The sequence below is a fragment of the Abramis brama genome (assembly GCF_963993115.1).
Source record: "Abramis brama genome assembly, chromosome: 22".
In the NCBI taxonomy this organism is placed as follows: Eukaryota; Metazoa; Chordata; class Actinopteri; order Cypriniformes; family Leuciscidae; genus Abramis; species Abramis brama.
The window spans coordinates 29746791-29768170 of NC_139984.1; the positions used below are offsets into that span (position 1 = coordinate 29746791).

The following is a 21380-nucleotide window of genomic DNA, read 5'->3' on the forward strand; positions in this document are numbered from 1 at the left end:
CTAAATGATTAAATGCTGTCAGTGTCATTGTCACAGTTTGCCCACTGAGTGACTAATAAAAAGAAAATTAAAGCGTGATGATATTTCACTGATGATATTTGGGCACATGAGTATTTGCCCCTGTGTTTTGAGCTCTTGGAGGTTCTGACAGGAGGAACCAGGGCAGTTAAAGTGTCCTGGAGTGAAGGGTCGGTATTTGCCCCTGTGTTTTGAGCTCTTGGAGGTTCTGACAGGAGGAACCGGGGCAGTTAAAGTGTCCTGGAGTGGAGGGTCGGTATTTGCCCCTGTGTTTTGAGCTCTTGGAGGTTCTGACAGGAGGGACCGGGGCAGTTAAAGTGTCCTGGAGTGGAGGGTCAGTATTTTCCCTGTGTTTTGAGCTCTTGGAGGTTCTGACAGGAGGAACCGGGGCAGTTAAAGTGTCCTGGAGTGAAGGGTCAGTATTTGCCTGTGTTTTGAGCTCTTGGAGGTTCTGACAGGAGGAACCGGGCAGTTAAAGTGTCCTGGAGTGAAGGGTCAGGATTTGCCCCTGTGTTTTGAGCTCTTGGAGGTTCTGACAGGAGGGACCGGGGAAGTTAAAGTGTCCTGGAGTGAAGGGTCAGTATTTGCCTGTGTTTTGAGCTCTTGGAGGTTCTGACAGGAGGAACCGGGCAGTTAAAGTGTCCTGGAGTGAAGGGTCAGTATTTGCCTGTGTTTTGAGCTCTTGGAGGTTCTGACAGGAGGAACCGGGCAGTTAAAGTGTCCTGGAGTGAAGGGTCAGTATTTGCCTGTGTTTTGAGCTCTTGGAGGTTCTGACAGGAGGGACCGGGCAGTTAAAGTGTCCTGGAGTGAAGGGTCAGTATTTGCCTGTGTTTTGAGCTCTTGGAGGTTCTGACAGGAGGAACCGGGCAGTTAAAGTGTCCTGGAGTGAAGGGTCAGGATTTGCCTGTGTTTTGAGCTCTTGGAGGTTCTGACAGGAGGGACCGGGGAAGTTAAAGTATCCTGGAGCGAAGGGTCAGGATTTGCCTGTGTTTTGAGCTCTTGGAGGTTCTGACAGGAGGGACTGGGGCAGTTAAAGTGTCCTGGAGTGAAGGGTCAGAAATAGCCTCTCGCTGACATGAGCAGCACAGGTGGAGAGAAGCATCGGCTCAGGTTCTCACTCACTCCTGCATCAGGGTCATTATTCACTGCACATGCTTTACCTGCTGAAATAATGTTTACTGGCATACGGTGTATTTGTGAAGTTCATTAAAGATCATGTTTACATAAAGTCAGTTTGCATCAGGTTTTATTTCTGGGTCAAAAATGCATCTTCATCCTGACAAAGTTCCTAAAAAACTATTCAGAGAGATTAAAACATGTTTGGTTAACAGAAATGGGAACCATTTATATCAGATTTACAGTAGAAACATAATATTCAGACAATCTGCTTTTTTATATATTTTTTTAGAACTGTTCACTGAATCTTTTCTCTTTTCTAACCCATGTAATAAATGTCTTGATATATGGAAACACTTTTTAACTTTTTTTTTAACTTTTTAAAAGTTGGATTTTAACTTTTTGCAAAATTGATATTTGCTGCCATCTCCCATTCTCCATTATAGAAGTTTAACCAGCAGTGATGACTTCTGCTTCTGAGAACCACAGAAATGTATAAAAGGGTCCATTGTTAAAAGTAAATGATATAATGTATTAAATTAATCTATTAATCATGACGAGAATAAATTTATCAAAAACAACCTCATTATCCCCCTAAACTTTTCTTAGCATCTAGTATTTCAGTATCAAAATGCTTGAGGTTTACATAAACATTCCTCATTGGTTCTTTGCAGCATTTTAGTTTGAATTAACCCTCTTCTGATCAAGAACCATTTTTTGGGGAGCTTGAGTTGGTTATTGGTTCTTTAGAGAATACAGATCTCCTGATTTTGGTTTTGAAGCACGATAGTTTTCATAAGAAACACACACCCTAACGCTCAAAATAATTAATTGGTTTGAGTAGGACAAACTTAAATTAAACTAATTAGTTCAGTCAAATTAACTTTTATGAGTATTTAGCACTTTCTTTTTCTTTCAAGTTCACAGAACTGATATATTTTAAGTAAACTGAACTGTTTCATTGTTTTGAGTTTTATGAAATTATTTATTTTAATTTAAATAAACTTAAGTTTAACTGAAACGGCTGGGATGTCTATTTCCCAGCATGCTTTGCCGATGGCACTTGAATGGGAGAGTACATGCTAAAATTAAGTGTAATATAATGTTTTTTTTGTGCAAGATTAATGTTAAGTGGGAGATTGAGTATTGATTAATGTTTTGTTATGCTAATTTAGAAGAATTTCTGTTAATGTTGGTTTTAGGATAGTTACCATCATGGTGACAAGTGGTGCATGAGCTTGATTTGAGAGCAAATAAAATCTTTATATTGTTGCACTCATGCAGCAAGTGCTGTATAACATATTATTGTTAGCATGATAACATAATAGTATGTTAGCAAGCTAGCTTGTTAAAACTATAAGTTAATACTAATGAAAGTGTTCACATTGAGATTACATGAAGGTTTTAAGTTAAATGTATGAAATAGTGTACTCTGATTTTAATTGCTCTTAACTTGTTTAAGTACAAACTTAAAATCTGCCAGTTCTGCTTACTTAAACTTTGAATTTCAAAACTTAAAAAAATTGAGGCAATCGATTGCCTTAAATTTTTTGAGTTCTGCTAACTTATTCGGGTTTACAGTGCAAGATTGAAAAGTTATTTTTGGAACTCAATAGTTTCCCTTATTGAATCAAGCTGTAAAACCCTTTATACACTGTAAAAAAAAATTATATGACCAATAAGTTACGACAACATGTTATTACATTGCTTAACTCATCAAAATAAGTTAAGCAATTTTCAACTTTTTTTAAGTTATACAAGATTCAACTTAATTTTTAAGTCAGTTTAATGTAATTTAAGTTGAAATTACTTAAACATCCAAACATTGATTGTATACTTAAAAAAAAATGTAAGGCAGCAACTTTTTTTTTTATCATGTAGTTCTAATTGCAATGCTTATTTACAATAAATGACCCAGAATGAAGCCTGATTCTATATACAGAATTCCATTATACAGAGAAGCGTTCAAGACACTCAAACGCATCAGTGATCCTGAGTTTGAAGCTTCATTACAATACCTCGCTGTAGTCAGTAAAACGAGAAAATGCCTTGTGTGTTTGTCTGTGAAGACGCTTGTTTGTTTATGACACAGTGAAGGTACATTACACACTAATGTGTCTTCAGAAACTCATCTCTTTTCCCAGAGAGAGCGCTTCTGTCCAGGATAATGGCGATTGATCGCTCTTGTGTGCCGTTTGCTTCTTTTACCTATTCCGTGTCAGCAACGTCTCTCCCGTTTTCCCCTCTTGCTCTCAGCTATGATGGGAACGGAATACTAGCCTTCTGCTTACTGCACAGTATGCTGAACACTATTTTTAAAAAGAGTATTTGTAGGAGTACACGTTATGCAACCATTTCAAATAGTATGCTGAAATCATCATCTGCTGTCATTTCGTTGCCATCCAGTTATCATGTAGGAAGTCCACACAGCTGTGTTTGTATAAAAATGTCTTCACTTTCATTAGTCAAATTAAGAAAGAGATATTATAATGCATGCAGAAAATTGCACAGAACATGCACAGTATTCATAAACTATACTGCAGAAATACTTAGAATGCCTTTCTGAACATAGGCCGCATCTGAAATCGCATCCTATATAGTAGGCGAAAAACAGTATGTGACAAAAGAACCATGTCCAAATTCATAGTTCTCATAAAAGAGTAGGGAATAAGACCCAGATGACCTACTACTTTCGGTGAAATATGCATATGATGGACACTATCCCATGAGCCAGCGGAAGAGGATTTGTGAATAGAGGTGAAGTGATGCAGCTTATACTAAATAGAACATACTTTTTTAGCACTCGCAAAGTAATTACTTATTCAAAATAAGTATGTACTCAAGAGAATGTGTGATTTGGTCCTAGTCTCTGTTCATTTAATAGTAAAACAGGAGGCAGTTTGTGTGGGACTACTAGTGCATCTACTAAAACAGAGGCAGCTAAACAAATACAAATGACATGATACAAAAATGTAAAGACTTCAGTAAAAACAGCAGCTTTACAGCCTGGTTTCATAGATAAACCAAACTAAAACACTAATCTGAAGAACCAATGAAGAACATATGGAATGTCAATATGTCTCTTCTGCTCAGCAAGGCTGCATTTATTTGATAAATTCTGTAAAATTATGAAATATTATTACAATTTAAAATAACTGTTTTCTATGTGAATATATTTTTTAAAAAAAATTATTCCTGTGATCAAAGCTGAATTTTCAGCATCATTACTCCAGTCTTCAGTGTCACATGATCCTTCAGAAATCATTGTAATATTTTCTCTCAAAGAAACATTCATTATTATTATTAATGTTGAGAAAGTTCAAAAGAACTGTGTGTGTAACATTATAAATGTCTTTACACTTTTGATCAATTGAATGTATCCTTGATGAGAAAAAAACAAAAAAAAACAGTAATGTAGCACATCAAGAACCTCACACTGCCAAAATGCATCCAATCATTCTCTATTCCGCTTCTCCGAGCCCAGCGTCTCGGATCAAATTCATCACATTTAAACAGACAAAATTGTTCTTGATAATAAGAGGTTCTTGTGTTGGAAAAGAAGAAAATGTAGAGGGACAAAAACATCAGTGATAATCAGCCACAGTTGCCTCAAAAATATTAATTTAATTGCAAATTAATTTCTCACGCTTGTGGGAACCAAACAGCTTTATTTCGATAAACACCCTTAAAACTGACTTAAAGTAACTCAATTATATATAGTGAGAAAACAGCACAACACCAAACCAAACGACAGCATAGTGTATCATCTCGAACTAGAAAAATGCGAGACAAGATGAGAAGAGAATAAAATGTTCCCCTGGAGGCTGTTAGATCTTCTGTAAATAAATGATAGTGAGGCTTCATTATATAACAGGATAAAGCAAAGGTTTATCATGACACGGTGTGCGGCTGAAGTTTGAGTTGTGAGAACTAGTATCATGGCAGACTGCGATATTTAGACTTGGCTTTCTGTTCAGCTGTTCACATGTTGCTTTTGCTGGACTTGGATTTTTTTTTTAATTGTCATATATTATTCCATATGATCCTACCGGTTTAACGTTGTTATTTGCCTGTGTCTATGGAAATATTCTGCTGCAGTGGTGGTTTGAGAGTCATTTTTTATGAAAGGCCAGTTTCTTGAGCAAGAACATCACACTCAACACACTCAACAAAACTGCTGTGACAGTATGAATTGTATGCTGCTTTGATTGGTCTGTTGCGTAAGAGAACCTATTATGCTTTCTTTCTTTTTTACATGTTCATCTTACTTTAGTGTGTAATGTTGCTGTTTGATCAGCAATCAGTTTTGAAAAGTCCCTCCAGCAGAAGTTCTTCTCTATATCAGTGTCAGTGTTTCTGAACTCCCTGAAACGCCTCCATTGTAGTCTTGAGTTTTCTTCCGGGAACAAACACGTCACAATATTCCTCATTTAAATAATTCATATGCAGAATAAAGGGACGGGGCCTGGTTGAGTTAGTTAGTAGTGTGTTGAAACTGGTGGTTATGGTAAGAAGTGGGACATTTCCCTACACACACTCAAAGCACTTGACCAATCACAACACACTGATCCAGCCGACCAATTAGAGCACAGTGTGCTTTTCAGAAGGAGGGGCTTCATAGAGACAGGAAGTAAACAGAGCGTTACTGACAGACTGGGAAGAGAGGAGCTGCAAGAATGGAGAATATGTGTAAAAAATTTCACAATCGTCTTTTTCATTATAATGGTTGGCCACAATCTACTAAACAGAGCTCCACAAATCAGAATGATCTATCAATTTCCCTTTGAAGAGATGACAGCAGTTCTTCAGCTGTTCTTGTCTTCATGTCTGCGGTATGAATGCGGTTCAGCAGTGAAGGTGGCGTCTGAGAGCGGCTCAGCTGTTCATCTCTGTTTGTGTACGCAGCTGTACAGTCGTCACTGTCTGGGGTCACAGGGACCAGCAGAGAGCATCATGGGATTGAGACGTGACATTAATATGCAAATGAAAAGTGAAAATGATCCGAGAACATGAAATGAGTTCAAAGGCGGTTCTGGAATAGTCTGAATTTATAAATGAAGCAGTAAGACACTTGAGGCTGTCCTGTATTGTGTGTTTAGTCACGGTTAAAGGGCATGACATGCAGCGGAGTGACTTATATCATATATTTTAGTTATGTTCAGCACATATTCTGTACGTAAATTAAGTTATAAGCCAATGCAATTCCAGTAAATTTACAGCTGAAGCTGCTGTAAGTTCAATGACTGAACTAAAGCGTTTTCTTTGGCGAGGCTCTCAGGAAGGAATTCGTAACATTTGCCTTCAGATACACGGAAGCGGAAGATGACATCCCATGATAGCATCTACAAGTCATTCTGAAGGAGAAGTACAGCAGTATTTAAGTGTGGAGGCAAATATAAGACTAACTGTAAATAAAGGACACAGAACAACTGAGCAGTAACGAAACATTCCCTTTTTTGTTGTCATTTCCCTCCAAAAAGCTGGACTAGGAAATAATTAGAATGCCTTTTAAATTCCAGTTCAGTTACTCGATTTTGAATTGAGGCGGCAAACCCAATGCAAAGTTGCATTCTGAATTAGAATGTGAAGTAGGAGATTTGAAATAAATTGGAATTCAAATCAATTCATGTAACTGTCATTTTTAACAAGAAAAGGCAGACTATGAATGTTGGTTTGACAAAGGTTTTGTTAACACTTCTGCATCTTTTTCTCTCTGTTTTGGCCTTCCGTCCACACGGATTTGTTTTTGTTTTTAGCAACGAGAGCTTTGAAAACGATTTGAAAACGATGACGTAAGTTTAGTCATGTGACGCATATTGAACCCATAGATATTCATGTTTATACCAGTATTGTGTATGTTATGTGCTATTCACTTTTTACAGAGTTGCTAAAATATGTTACTTTGCACACTCTTCATATCACAGTCCTGCAAAGATGACAGAAAATGTACTTCCATCTGCTGTCCTGCGGCAAAACATGAAAGCAGTCGAGTTTTAGACCAAACATATAATGGTGACTGAGTGCAACCTGAACACACAAGTGAATGGTGAGATATTTTGCTAAATAAAATGAAGAATTGCGTGATAAAGTAATAATAATCAGATTTTAGATGATTTCATCATTAACATTCCTTCATGCTCAGGGAAAATCTCAAAACTAAACCTCAGAAGACACCAAATCCCAGAATGCCACACAACCGCATGTGGATGTTGTGAAGGATATCATTACGTGAAAATTGGCCATGCTAAACAGCTCAAGTAATCTCTGATAGACGAGTGCTTCTGCTCACCATGACTGAAAATAGCACACGTCTCTCGGTGGGTAATTTAACGAGCGCAAACGATTGTCCGGGCAAGAGCAGGCAGATGCATAACTGCAACATTCCCGTCGTCTGTTACATTACTGCATGTAACATTAACATCCCTGAGGATTATGACTTCAGATCTGTGCACTCATCAACAGTGAGGAACTACAGTCGGATCTCTGATTAGACCAGTCACACTGTTTCTCATCCAAACACTCGCGGTGAACGTCACACTGCACCTGCTGCAGCATTGGGTGACCCTCTCAGAAACGGGTTAATGAGTCATTATCTTTCTAAACAAGAAAAATTATTATGATTTGGGGAGTTAGTTCACCCAAAAATGAAAATTGGCATCATTTACTCACCATTTACATACCATTCCAAACCTTTCTTTTTCTGTGGAACACAAAAGAAGATATTTAGCAGAATGTTCAAGCTTCTCTTATTCATACAGTAAAAGTGAATAGGAAAAAGAAAACAAGAACTTACCTTAAATGCACCATTTGAATGCTGTTTGTGAGGAACAAACATGAATAAATCATTATTTGTGTTTGCAAAAAAAAGAAAAATCATAATAATTGGGTACGGGCAAGTAGATGACAACAGAATTCCCTGTTTTGACTCAACCGCCCCATCAAGATGCCAAATGTGACACTTTTGTTGCTTTTATTTTATTTTATTTTGGGCCTCTGAGTGAGTTCACGAGAGCGCCACGACACATGCGCGAGAACTGAGAAGATGAGGGTCTCGATGTGTGCATTTCCTGGATGTCTGAATCGTGAGAAACCAACGAGAAAACGTAAAAGTGCTTTACCAATGCCGCAAAATGAATGGCTTACCTTTCACACTTTCCCATCAAATGCTCGTGAGCATCATCTCCTCAGTTCTCGCGCATGCGTCGTGTCTCTCGTGAACTCACTCAGACCCACACAGAAGAAAATCAAGAGTTGAATAAAGTCGTTATTTTGGGGGGGGTTTGCACACAAAAAGTATTCTCGTCGCTTGATAAACTTAAGGTTGAGCCACTGTAGTCATTTGGACTATTTTAACGATGTCTTTACTAACTTTCTGGACCGGCAGATGCAATTACCTAGAAACTTATGGAGGAGTGAGTCAGCTCTCAGATTTCATCAAAATATCTTAATTTGTGTTCAGAAGATGTACGAAAGTCTTACGGGGTTGGAACAACATGAGGGAGAGTGATTATTACTGACAGAATTTTCATTTTTTGGGTGAAATAACCCTTTAAAGACATCTATACAGTCTCTTTGCAAAACATACTAACACTTACATAACAATGATGAATTCTGAATGGCCCTGTTTACTTTTCCTTGAGAATGCTAAATATAACAACAACAACAAAAAAAAATAGTTAGGCTATCTAAAGTCTTTTCTATGATACACACCATTTACATAATCATTGTCAAATGTGAAAGAACTAAACTTCATCGTAGTAACGATTGAGTTTCTCGCTGTTTCTTTAACGGATGATTCGTCTGGACTCCCCGGTTACAGCCGAACTAACTTTAGCGCTGTTGTCAATTCACTTCAGTTTACATTCTTATGTAATGTGAATTTGTCACGAGGCCAAGGACAGTCAAACCAGCACGACCAGACGCCTCGGGCCGCATAACTCTCGCTCTCGCCCGTGCGGATCAGGTTTCAGAGATGCGCTGTGGCATTCCCGGTTCCCCGGAGGAGTCCGTGCTGGAGAGAGAGGAAAGAGCATCAGTCAGTGTTTCCTCTGTTAAGGTTACGACTGTTTAGATGTTCTCAGACGTGTGGGACCAGTGATCAGCTTTAATGCACTGCTGTAGGGTGAACAGAGCCGATTCATCTGCTGTCAACAACACAAAAGCATCACAATCTTTTTTTTTTGTGTGTGTGTGTGTGTGTGTGTGTGTGTGTAAAAGCCATAAAAAATCCTTTAAAAGAACTCTTGTTGCCTGAGGTGATGGAACCGAAGAAATCCAGAGTTGTCGCGAGAGCACAATTTGAATTTGCTCAGCGAGTTTCTCTGACGTCGAGTAATGATGCTCATTAACTATGCCCTTGTAGCCGAGCTGCACCAATCACATCGGTGTATATGATATGGGCGGGCCAAAGGCGAGTTAAACAGATGATCAGCGCAATCATGACAGTGATTGGTCATAGTGTTATCCAATTGCGTGCTGAGATTTTCAAATGCATGCTTGGTGCCGCCCCTCGAGTTGGGCGATTTTTATTACTTAATCTTTCGGATTTGGGTCTGGATTTCCAGGCTAGAGGAAAACACTGTTTTCTACCAACTGATTATATCAAATTAGTTTAAATTAAATTGCATTAACATTTCATAGTATTCACTTCAAGTTGCAATAAAAGCAAACATTTACTAGATGCATTTCTACATGCAAACATTTCCCCTTGAAATGGCTGATAGAGCTCATTCCTTTAAAAAAACTTGCTACTTGCTATTGAAGTACACTATACTGTTAAAAAAAATGGGGTCAGTATATATATATATATATATATATATATATATATATATATATATATATATATATATACATATACATATATATACATATATACATATATTTAAATTATCAGGCAAGGGTGAATTAAATTGATGCACAAAAGACATTTAATATTACAAAGATGTCTGTTTAAATGCTGTTCTTTGAACTTTCTATTCATCTAATAATCCATCTAAGAAACTGTATCACAGTTTCCACTAAAATATGAAGTAGCAAATCATATATATTACAGCTTAATGATTATGAATTATGGATCAATATGATTATTCCAATGTTTTATATAAAATAATTAAATGTCTCCCTATTATGCTTTTTCAGATATCGCCTTATGTAGTCTGTAATATAGCTGGAAAGAAGGGGTTTAGAGAGACTGAATCCTTTATTGAACCGTTTCAGACACTGTGAGAAAAGGGCTGATGCTGCAATGTATATTAAGAGTGTTTTTTGACCTTGGATGCAGTCAACCTGTTGTAAGAGACTCCAAAACAAAATTAGGAGTCTTTAAAATAACATAATAGGGGCACTTTCATTCATATTGTACACATAGTATAGACATTTAACACTATCTGATGTCAAGACCCTTCAATAATAGTTTCCTGCTTGTGTCTAAACTCTCCGTATCATTTAAACACACACACACACACACACACACACACACACACACACGCATCTGTCTCTCTCATTGAGTGGGTCGGGCCGGTTTAATGGCTGCTATCTTTAACTGCTATTTATCTAATGGATCTCTAGAGAACAGCAATTTCTCACTCAGCATGAAGAGAAATTACGAGCTGTGCGTCTACAGCACGTCTCTCTCTCTCTCTCTCTCTCTCTCTCTCTCTCTCTCTTTCTCTCTCTCTCTCTCTCTCTCTCTCTCTCTCTCTCTCTCTCTCAACCCGGCTAACATTAGTATTTCTGTGTGTATGTGGTTTATATGGCAGATTTTTGTTTCTTAAATGACAAATTGTGTTTGCATGTCTTTTGCTGATTGCATTTAGCAAGTAAGCATATGATTTGTCTTGGCTGCATGAGTAACTGAGTTACGTAACGCTGTGGTTCTGGGGAATGTGTCTGTGTGTTCTCATGAGGTCTGTGATTGTGGTCAGCTGTTATCTGAGGGATCATTGTTGATTTGCACTTGTTAACCGTTCGACTGCTTTTACAAGGTTCTATGTCTCGCTTTGAGTCACGGATTTACATATGGTAACAACTTTAAGTTTTACTGTATTAAAACTTTTACAGTATTTAACGGTAATCTGTTAACTATCAACTTTTACAAAGATAAATGTCTGTTAATTAGTTATTTATTGGCAGTAAAGAACTCCCTTTTCATCAAGAACATTTTGGCTTTAAATGGTTCATTGGAAATTTAAAAAAAGATTTAAATGTTTAATTATAGATATTGACATTTCATTTCAGATCAGCACACTGGTTTCTAGGTTCTTTAAAACACAAGTAATACGATGGTTTTCTAAAGAATCAAAAGTTCTCTGCGGAGTTCAAATCAAAAGTTCATTGAATCAAACGTTCTCTTGAAAACCTTTTATGTTTTTTCATTTGAACCTTCGTTTGTTTCAAATTTCAAACTGGATTCAGAAAATCAGCTGAAAGTACTGAAACTAGCAGCTGATACAACCGACATGGAAAATACGATTACAACGGACTTATTTTTGAATGAATAAAGAAATATTCCAGTCAACATGAAGTCAAAATAAACCTTATTTTTCTTGATTTCTTGATGTTATTGCAAATCATTGCTGCAAAGTTTTTGTAATCTTTTATCAAAATGTAAATGCAAGTTTTATATATATATATATATATATATATATATATATATATATATATATATATATATATATATATAATTTATTAATGTGATCACTTTTCAAAGTTCTATAAAATCCTGATGGGGAAAATCATGTTACATTATTGTACTAAATCTACATTTTTTTATGCACTAAATATTCATTAAATAATCATATTTCACTGTGAAATTTGTCACATTATGAAAATAAATGCATTGCAAACGCCATTTCATGACGACTTTGCATTAAAGTCGTTGTCCTTTCATGACAACTCTGGAGTGTTTGGCATGGTAATGAATATGACAATGTTGATATGTTTGGTCTTGGTGAAATAGATCTGCTACACTGCTTCTACTGTTATTGCTGCTGCTGAAGATTATTGCTGCTGCTGTTGCTGTTATTGCTGCTGTAGAGCAAGTACGGGACTTGCTGCTGCTGTACAATACAGCATACATGAATTACCCGTATCAGATCTATACAGGTGGAGCTGGGGAAGGTGGAGGGTTTCTGAAAGCGCACTGCAACTGCTACAGCAAATGCTGACCAAGTATTTGAATGTTGAGCCGTGAACTCATTGGCTACTGATACAGCAGGAACCAATCAGCTGTGCCCTATAGAGAATGATGTGATTGCAAGCAGATTGAGTTAAAGACCTATCAGCCGCCACCAACTAGAGTTTCATGACAGAACTTTGTTTTTATACATCGCTTTAAACAATACAGACTGTTTCAAAGAAGCTTCCAGTAACAAAACAGAAATTAACTGTTGTCACTGTCATTATTGTGGCACGTTACTTTTAAAAGTACAAGGAAATCCCTGATAACAGGGGCTCTCTCTCTCTCTCTCTCTGAACTGTGGACAGCCCCTTTTCAAAGACATAGCAGACAGACAGAGGAATCAGAGTCCTGCAGTGTTCAGTTTAGACAGACACGGACAGAATGGATGGATCCGCTTAACAACATAAATCACTTACTTGCTTCAGAGGGACTTCAGAGATAGTTGACATGGAGGTTTAACTGGAGAGGCGCTGTCGTCTGGTCAGAATGGTACGGTAACTTTTTTTGTTCTGTATTCAAACCTTCTGCACCTGTGACTTCATGTCATGAACTTTGAATGATAATGCAAAGAGATAATTTATAAACTTCCGTTTCATTCTGAAAACCAATATGACACTTTGTGGCATTTTATAGAATCACTTCATGGCATGTATGGAAGTTTTAGACCGTGTTGTAAGTCAACAGTGAATCATAACGCATGACATTCCTCTGAGGAAAGTCAAGCGCCTCGTTCCTCATGCATCAGATGCTTGAATGCTCTTTTATTGCCTGACTGGCCTGGATAAACATGCAAACATTTGCTCCAACACGTGATTAAGGAACATAACAGAGTTACTTTTTGTTATCTAATTCTCAATTAATAATTTTATCAACAAAATCTATGAAAAAACATTTGGTGTAGGTTTTACTTTGAAACGTATAAACCCTGAAAGTCAGTGCGAAGTTAAAATGGAAATCTGTTCTTGTTTTAGTCCGTCACTAAAGTGACTGGATTTATTATATGCACTCACTGACACAAATAAAATTGGTGTAATAACCATTTTCACTCAGAAATTGCTAAAACAGCAAGTAACACAAACTAAATGTGAAGTTTGAAATAGTATTTTCTTATCAAACTTACTCTAATAATTATTATTTTATTTTTTTACAGTGCTATAGGATATTGTTTATATTTGAGTGTCTCTGCGTATGAGAGAGAAACTGGACACTAGTGTTCAAGAATCACTCCTATATCCCAACACACACACAGAACATCAGTCATGTGATTTGATGGATGGCCGCTGAGGTCAGAGGAGATTCGAGGTCGCTGCAAGAATATTTCAGCAAGTCCTCAAACGTGGCGTCGGTTTCTCACTCGACATAAATGCGGATCAGTCAGAAATATATCGGGCAGGACAGATCCAGTATCACATACGTGTCCATTCTCACATCAGACACTTGCTATCCCACACAAGATAAAACTCGAGAAATTATCCGAGCTGGATTCAATCGTATAGGAGCAATAGTATATTATTAATATAATAATAATAATAATGAAGGTAATCTATTCTCAAAGATTTCTAATTTTTGCTTGAAATTATCACACCAGTAAATACTGTAAAGTCACTAAAAAGCAACTGTAATTTGCAATCTCAGCAGAAATGGAAAGTTGATTTATTTTTTATGAAAGTTAAAAGTGCATTATTTTGAAGAATTTTCTTTTTTAATGGACATTCTGTCTATTCTAAGCAGTTTAGAGTCAGAAGTATTCTGATTGGCTGGAAAAATCATTCTGAAAGTGATTCCAACAATATTGTTGCTCTGTGTTATCTTTACAGTTACGGTTTGAACTTTGCTATTCTCAAAAATTAGAATGATTATTAAAACTTTATCATTTAGATATGAATGGTGTGAATGGCCATTAAAGAGCCCCTATTATACCTTTTCAAATATTACCTTTCATGCAGTGTAATATCTCTGTTTGTGATGTAAAAGGTCTGCAAAGCTTCAAAGATAAAAATGCAGATAAATAGAGTTATTGTCTCTTAAAAGAAAGAATCGACTCTGAACTGCCTGAAATGAGTCGTCAGTAATTCCAGTCTCACTTCCTGCTCGAACCCATGTAGTATTTTAACAATTTTGCATAATGCCAGCCTATGGTCTTCATTGGCTGCCGGCGAACTACGTCTACTTTGACCCTCGATCACTGTAGTTGTTGCTGAGACTGGAAGAGTTTGGTTTGTGTTGTTCATGTCGAGAAGACGCTGTTTTTCTGCTGTGAGAGAAAATCCACTTTGATGCATTTCCAGAGGATGAGATAGATACAGTAAAACCGATGCCATCGTTACCGGTCGACCAATCGCAACAGACTGGGCCATCTGACCAATCAGAGCAGAGGAAGCTTACAGAAAGGCGGGGTTTAGAGAGACCGACTCTTTATTGAACCGTTTCAGACAGATGATGCTGCAATGGATATTATGAGGAAATGAAAGTGTTACAGTGGATGCATGTAAACCTATTATAGGAGACTCCAAAACAAAATTATGAACTTTCAAAATAGTATAATAGGGACAAGTAAAAAATATTACATTTAAATATTACATTTTCCTTTTGGATTGTATATACAGTAATAATTCATCTAATATTTGATCTGGACAGTAAATCCTGTGTGATCTATAACAGTTGAGCGGTCCCCGTCTCTGGTTTCTCTAACATCTTTGGGGCCTTGCCCTTAAATGAACACCTCTATGGTGTGCGTATATGCGTGCACATGCTTGAGCCCACTGGACACTAGGAATGTCCATTAACCCCGCTGAACCAGCAGAGCGGCTAAATCCAGATCCAGAGACTAAAGGGGAGGATTTGGGCCTGAGGGTCAGAGAACTCAATCTGAAACTGAAACTGAAAACTCCCTACAGACCGTCTCACACACCTGTCTGTCTGTCGGTGATACTCACTTGATTGAAGTCTTGTGTTTTTTGGTTGTAAGTCGAGCTGAATATTCAGGAGAGACAAATTCTCAGGCAGAGCGGGGGCCTGAGTCGTGGGGTTCGCAAATGGATCTGGCAGAGGGGTTAGAGACGGGCTTCGCCCTTTCTCTGCCTTCACCTGCCAGGTCCAGTGTCTCATCCCTGGGTCGGAAGCACGCTTCGCCGTTATTTCCACCTCGAATGAGGCACTGGTACTGCAATTATCCAGTTCTGAGGAGCTGAATGTTGTAGTTATCGAAACAGACTCGCCACTTCATGTAAAGCAAACAGCCTTTTGAATCGTGTCCCTCCCTGCCCTCACTACATTATAAGCGGGTATACACGCGGTTAAAGTGTTTGTTTGGGGGGCGGTGCATGCACGTCAGTGTGGGCTGACAGTTTCGTTCATTAAAACTTTCCCTATGTGTAGAAAAACACACGCACTATCGGAAGTTTTAGTTCCACCCCTGTTGAGTCTTAACTAGCTGGATCTTGTAGATTATGGGTCAACATAAAGAATACACGGCTCGGATAGATTATGGGTCCATAATATATTTATAAAGCGGAGGAAACTGAGCTTAATAAGGATTTCCCCGTTTTCTCTTTTTCCTATTATCACAACGAAAATGTGTGTTTGCAAGCTATGATTCTTTTTGTATTTAAATATGGATATTCAGCCTGTAATTCAGAATATGAAATACTTCTGATTGTTATTGGCTGCATTTCAATTTGAGAAATGAAATGAAATATCTTTCTGGCCTTTTAGCTGTATAAAATACTATGCACTTTCTTCACAGAAAATGTAAATGTGCTATTTATTATGTTCATGGACTGCATGTCTGTGTGTCCCGCAGAACCCAGAGTCCCTGGACTCGTCCATCCAGAGCTGTCTGTCTGTCCTCTACCCACCGTTTGAGGTCACGGCCTCCACTGTCCTCAGCCAACTCTTCCAGGTCATCGATGCTCGTTACCATGGAGACGCCCTCCAGTGTCTGACCGAATTCCTCATCCCTGCCAGGCATCTTCTGGAGCGAGTGCAGCAGTCGGCCTGTGTGAGTGTGAGGGGAAAATTGTATAAGTGACCTTAGAAATTACAGTCGAACTAGTAACATACAAAAAAAATGGCTGCTAGTTACAGGACCTACAGATGTTTCTTCAAGTATGGACACTGAGAAACTTGAAGGGGGTGAAGGGGTCCTATTGTGCTTTTTTTTTTATTTTATTTTTTACATCTTCTTTAGTGTGTAATGTTGCTGTTTGAGCATGAAAAAGCTCTGCAAAGTTACAAAGTTCTTCTCTATATCAGTGTCACTCTTTCTAAACTCCCTGAAACGCCTCCATTGTAGTCTTGAATTTTCTTCCGGGAATGAACGCGTCACAATATTCCTCATTTAAATAATTAATATACAGAATAAAGGGGTGGGGCCTGGTTGAGTTAGTTAGCAGTGTGTTGAAACTGGCGGTTATGGTAAGGGGTGGGACATTTCCCAAAACACACTCGAAGTGCTTGACCAATCACAACACACTGATCCAGCCGACCAATCAGAGCACAGTGTGCTTTTCAGAAGGAGGGGCTTCATAGAGACAGGAACTAAACAGAGCGTTACTGACAGACTGGGAATATATTATTTTGAAGTCTCCCCGGGCGCCTCCATTGGCTAGCAGACCATCACCTGCTGTTAGCATCTCATTGACTCCCATTCATTTTGGCGTCACTTTGACAGCGAATAACTTTACATCTGAGGAGTTTAAAGACTCCATTTGTCCATTATTTATTTCTAAAGAAACACGAAAATGTATAAAAGGCTCCATTACCTTGTATCTTACGTTATGGCCCCGTAGAAAAATAGGCTAACGATTGCGTCATAACCACGAGACTCTCTGTCGCACAGTAGAGAGATTACTGTATAGACAGGAGGAGAAGCTAACGGGCAATCGGGGGGACGTGGAGGCAAAATGACAAAATAATTAATCAGAATACTTAGCAAAAGTTTCTCCTGCTCCTATCTCATGGACAGCTCCTACTCACACTCTCCGTCTCTGTGAGATTCGGAAGGGAATGATTCAGATTTCTCTTGGCACAGCTACTAGAAGACAGACAGGTTGCTCACGTCACATCTACGTCATCAAGCTCAGTTTGAGTCTGCACAGTGCGCTCGACCATCAGGAAGTGAGTGCTTCTAATTGACTTCACTTGTCTCCTTTGAATCCAATGGGGTCGCTGTGTCCAGTTTATATACTGTCTATGACTGGGAAGAGAGGAGCTGCAACAATGGAGAATATGGGGAAAATAATCAAAATTCAAGCAGGAAAACCTGTTCTAGTAGAGCCCAAAAACAACATCAAGACTTTGTAAAAGGGCATAACAGGGCATTAAATGTGACCATCAATAAATATGAATATAATTATATATTTTATTTTTATAAAAATCAATCTAAGACATAAAATGCCCAAAGTTGAAGAAACACCCTTACACTTTCTCTTATGCATGCATATTATGTTGATGGAAAACGTCCATGGAAACAGTATACATTGCTGGCTCTTATTCTCTTATACTGTAAATGCTTTCTGATTACTAAAAACACAACATTTTCAAACTGACATTAATGTCTGAAAATTGTTAGAAGCACATTATCTGATGATATTTAGCCGCATCAGTCTGAGTTCAGCTAATATGAGAGGCTCTCAGACAGATCATCACTCCGATATCTTATTGAGATAAGTGTTTCAGACCGTTGCAGTATCTGAGGTCAGTCAATGAGTGACTGTGATGTCCGTCAGATGTTCTCCAGCAGTGATTATCAAGAGCATCACTCCGTGCTGTTCACATAATGCACTGTCCTTTAAAGCCCTTCTTCAGTCTGCTTCCACAGATATTCATCTGAAGCCAGTGCCATGAGCTGCACTGCATAATTTTTAATTCATAATCACTATCACTATCTATATTAGTAAAAGAAGAATGATCTTAATTTAATTGGCTGTTGTTACTTAATTCTTGGCTGTCAGCATTTGACACTGGAATGTGAACACTTAGAAAGGCTTTAAAATGATTAAAGCACTTACATGTGACATGTTGAGGAAGTCTTATTGCTTCATTATTTACAAATCAAATGTTGTTTTCAAAATGCATGACTATGCACACGTTTCATTGGTGCTAAAGGTAATATATACTTTGGGAGTGAATTCTATCTATCTATCTATCTATCTATCTATCTATCTATCTATCTATCTATCTATCTATCTATCTATCTATCTATCTATCTATCTATCTATCTATCTATCTATCATTTGTTCTATCTATCATTTGTTCTATCATTCATTTTATTGTTCTATCATTCTTTCCATCCATCCATCCATCCATCCATCCATCCATCCATCCATCCATCCATCCATCCAAGGCTTTTCAAAACTTAACACTGTAAATACATTATAAATGTAAAAAACTTTATAATTAAAGTTATAACATGTTTTTACATTGCTCATCAAAATAAGTTCACATACAATATACAAAATTGAACTTTTTTTTGTCAGTTAAATGTAACTTTAGTTGACTGTTAATTAAAAAAAAAAGAGTTAAGTTAAATTAAGTAAATTAAGTACAGTGACAAGGTTTTTATTTTAAAAAAAGTGTTATGAATTTTTTTTATTCATATTTTAAAATCATTTTAACTGCTTCCTTAGGATGCAGCATTCCAATTTGAATTTGAATATGTTTGCCGCCTAATTTCAAATTTAAATGTTAAAATTCCATTTGGAATTCTCTGTGTGTCCTGAACAGGCTCCGTACTCTCAGAGGGTGTTCAGCTGCGCCGGGTGGCCTTTGTGTTTAAAGGATCGCATCGTGATCCAGCTTGCTCCCGTTAACCCTTTGCTGCTCAGACCGGGAGACTTTTACCTGCAGGTTGTGCCGTCTGCGAACCAGGCCGCCCGCATCGTGGTCCAGAGCCTTTTAGAGGTGGAAACCCCAATACCCGAGACCTCTTACCCGAGCATCTTCACTGAAGCCTGGCTTCAGGAGCTCAACGACGGGAGACATGGAACGCCTCTGGCTCGCTGCGTCCTCAAAACCGAACAGGGCATAGTCAAAGTTCCCTGGGAAGAGGTGGCCAACCCTGAATTCAAGGACAATCGGAGTATGGCCTCCTCGTCTCCGTCAAACCAACAGGAGTCTTTGAGTTTGTGCCGTCCACACACACCTCCCCCTTCTAATTTCTCCGTAGAGACGAGGATTTGTCCTGCACGGGATGGTATAGCAGTGTCCTTGCGTTTGATAGACAGCAGTAGTTCCAGACACGCTGAAATGGATCCATCTGGGATGCGGCCGGTGGGATGGGTGTCTCCAAACACATGGGACAGCAGAAGTAAGAGCAGTTTGGTAAGCAATTGCAATGCTCTAATGGACCTTACCAAAGAAACCCAAGGATATTCACAGACTCCTCTGCTGAGGTCCAGCGGTGCGACTCGGGACCGAACTGCTTGTGTGCGCACCGTGAGGTTCGCAGAGGAACCCTGTACGCCGTGCATGCAGAGGAAACATGGGACCAAAGCCCAAAAATGTCGGTTCACGGAAGAACCCATTAAACCCAAAGGAAGATCTGAGCGTCCAAATGAACCTGCTCAGGAAACTCCAAATCAGTGCAGCTCTTCAAAAACAGATTGGTTAGGAAATTACTCCAGCGGAGGGCGTGAGGAACAAACCCAGAACAATTCCCAGGACTGTTTTACTCCACCTGTGGTTGGGACGTCTGAGAAATGCCACATTGTTGTCCAAGGACAGACAAGTGAGGTGGACAGAAGCAGCTACTTAGAAATGATCCCAAGGCTGCATGTGGTTCCAGGGAAGAAAACCACCACTTTTGGGCTTGTGTCTCCGAAGATAAACAGAAGACGATTCGTTGTGACTCAAGGTTTGGATTATATCGGTTTCTTCTAGGCAAGATGCTAATCTAAGAAAAAAAGAAGGAAAAGATCAAATATGTTCAATATGTTTTATTTAAAGACATGATATTACAGTCCTTATGATCATCATATTAGAAGCAAAACAATCTCTTTGAACATGTTTTTAATGCATGTTGACTTATTCCTTTGAAGATCTCTCTCAGGACCCAAAAACTCTGTCCCCTCCTGTTACTGGACCGCGGATGAATCATTCAGACGCCTCAGCGCAAGCTGAAACAGAGAGACCACCGTCCAGATCATCAACTCCTACTTCACTTAAAGCTGATGGCCTTCTTCACTCAGGAATCGTGTGTCTAACAGGTAAAAAAAAAAACACACACACACAAACATTTATCATGCCAAATTAATGTAATTTGGTCAGTTGAGTCAGACCTTTGACTTACAATTTCTTTTGATCACGTAAATGCATTTTATGCCTTGCAAATTGAAATGGATGTGAAACCTTTTTGAATGGTTGAATGATCTGGCTGACTGATATACTGTAGATAAGTCGTATGATTTGTGTCAGTCTTGGTGGTAGCGTCATTAAAAATTAGTTAAAAATAATTAACCAATCAGTAATGCTTTGCATTAAATGCCATTATTTCCAACTATTATTATAAATCATCTTTGTAAAGAAAACATTTGATGTATAAAAAAAATATATAATAAATAATATTTTGTCAATAATATACAGTGGGTACGGAAAGTATTCAGACCCCCTTAAATTTTTCACTATTTGTTATATTGCAGCCATTTGCTAAAATCATTTAAGTTCATTTTTTTCCTCATTATTGTACACACAGCACCCCATATTGACAGAAAAACACAGAATTGTTGACATTTTTGCACATTTATTAAAAAAGAAAAACTGAAATATCACATGGTCCTAAGTATTCAGACCCTTTGCTGTGACACTCATATATTTAACTCAGGTGCTGTCCATTTCTTCTGATCATCCTTGAGATGGTTCTACACCTTCATTTGAGTCCAGCTGTGTTTGATTATACTGATTGGACTTGATTAGGAAAGCCACACACCTGTCTATATAAGACCTTACAGCTCACAGTGCATGTCAGAGCAAATGAGAATCATGAGGTCAAAGGAACTGCCTGAAGAGCTCAGAGACAGAATTGTGGCAAGGCACAGATCTGGCCAAGGTTACAAAAAAATGTCTGCTG

At 38.2% G+C, this 21380-nt stretch overlaps 1 protein-coding gene across 1 annotated transcript in view; it reads left to right on the forward strand.

The window, feature by feature from the left end:
* Positions 1 to 21380, forward strand: part of quoa (quattro a) — a gene marked incomplete at its 5' end in the record, with an annotated part of 65235 nt that overhangs the window by 24156 nt on the left and 19699 nt on the right. Inside the window, 3 exons of the mRNA XM_084098660.1 lie at positions 16116 to 16313; positions 19040 to 20168; positions 20353 to 20520. Of these exons, the coding sequence (XP_083954786.1) occupies positions 16116 to 16313; positions 19040 to 20168; positions 20353 to 20520 (1495 nt within the window). The remainder of the gene's footprint in view (positions 1 to 16115; positions 16314 to 19039; positions 20169 to 20352; positions 20521 to 21380) is intronic.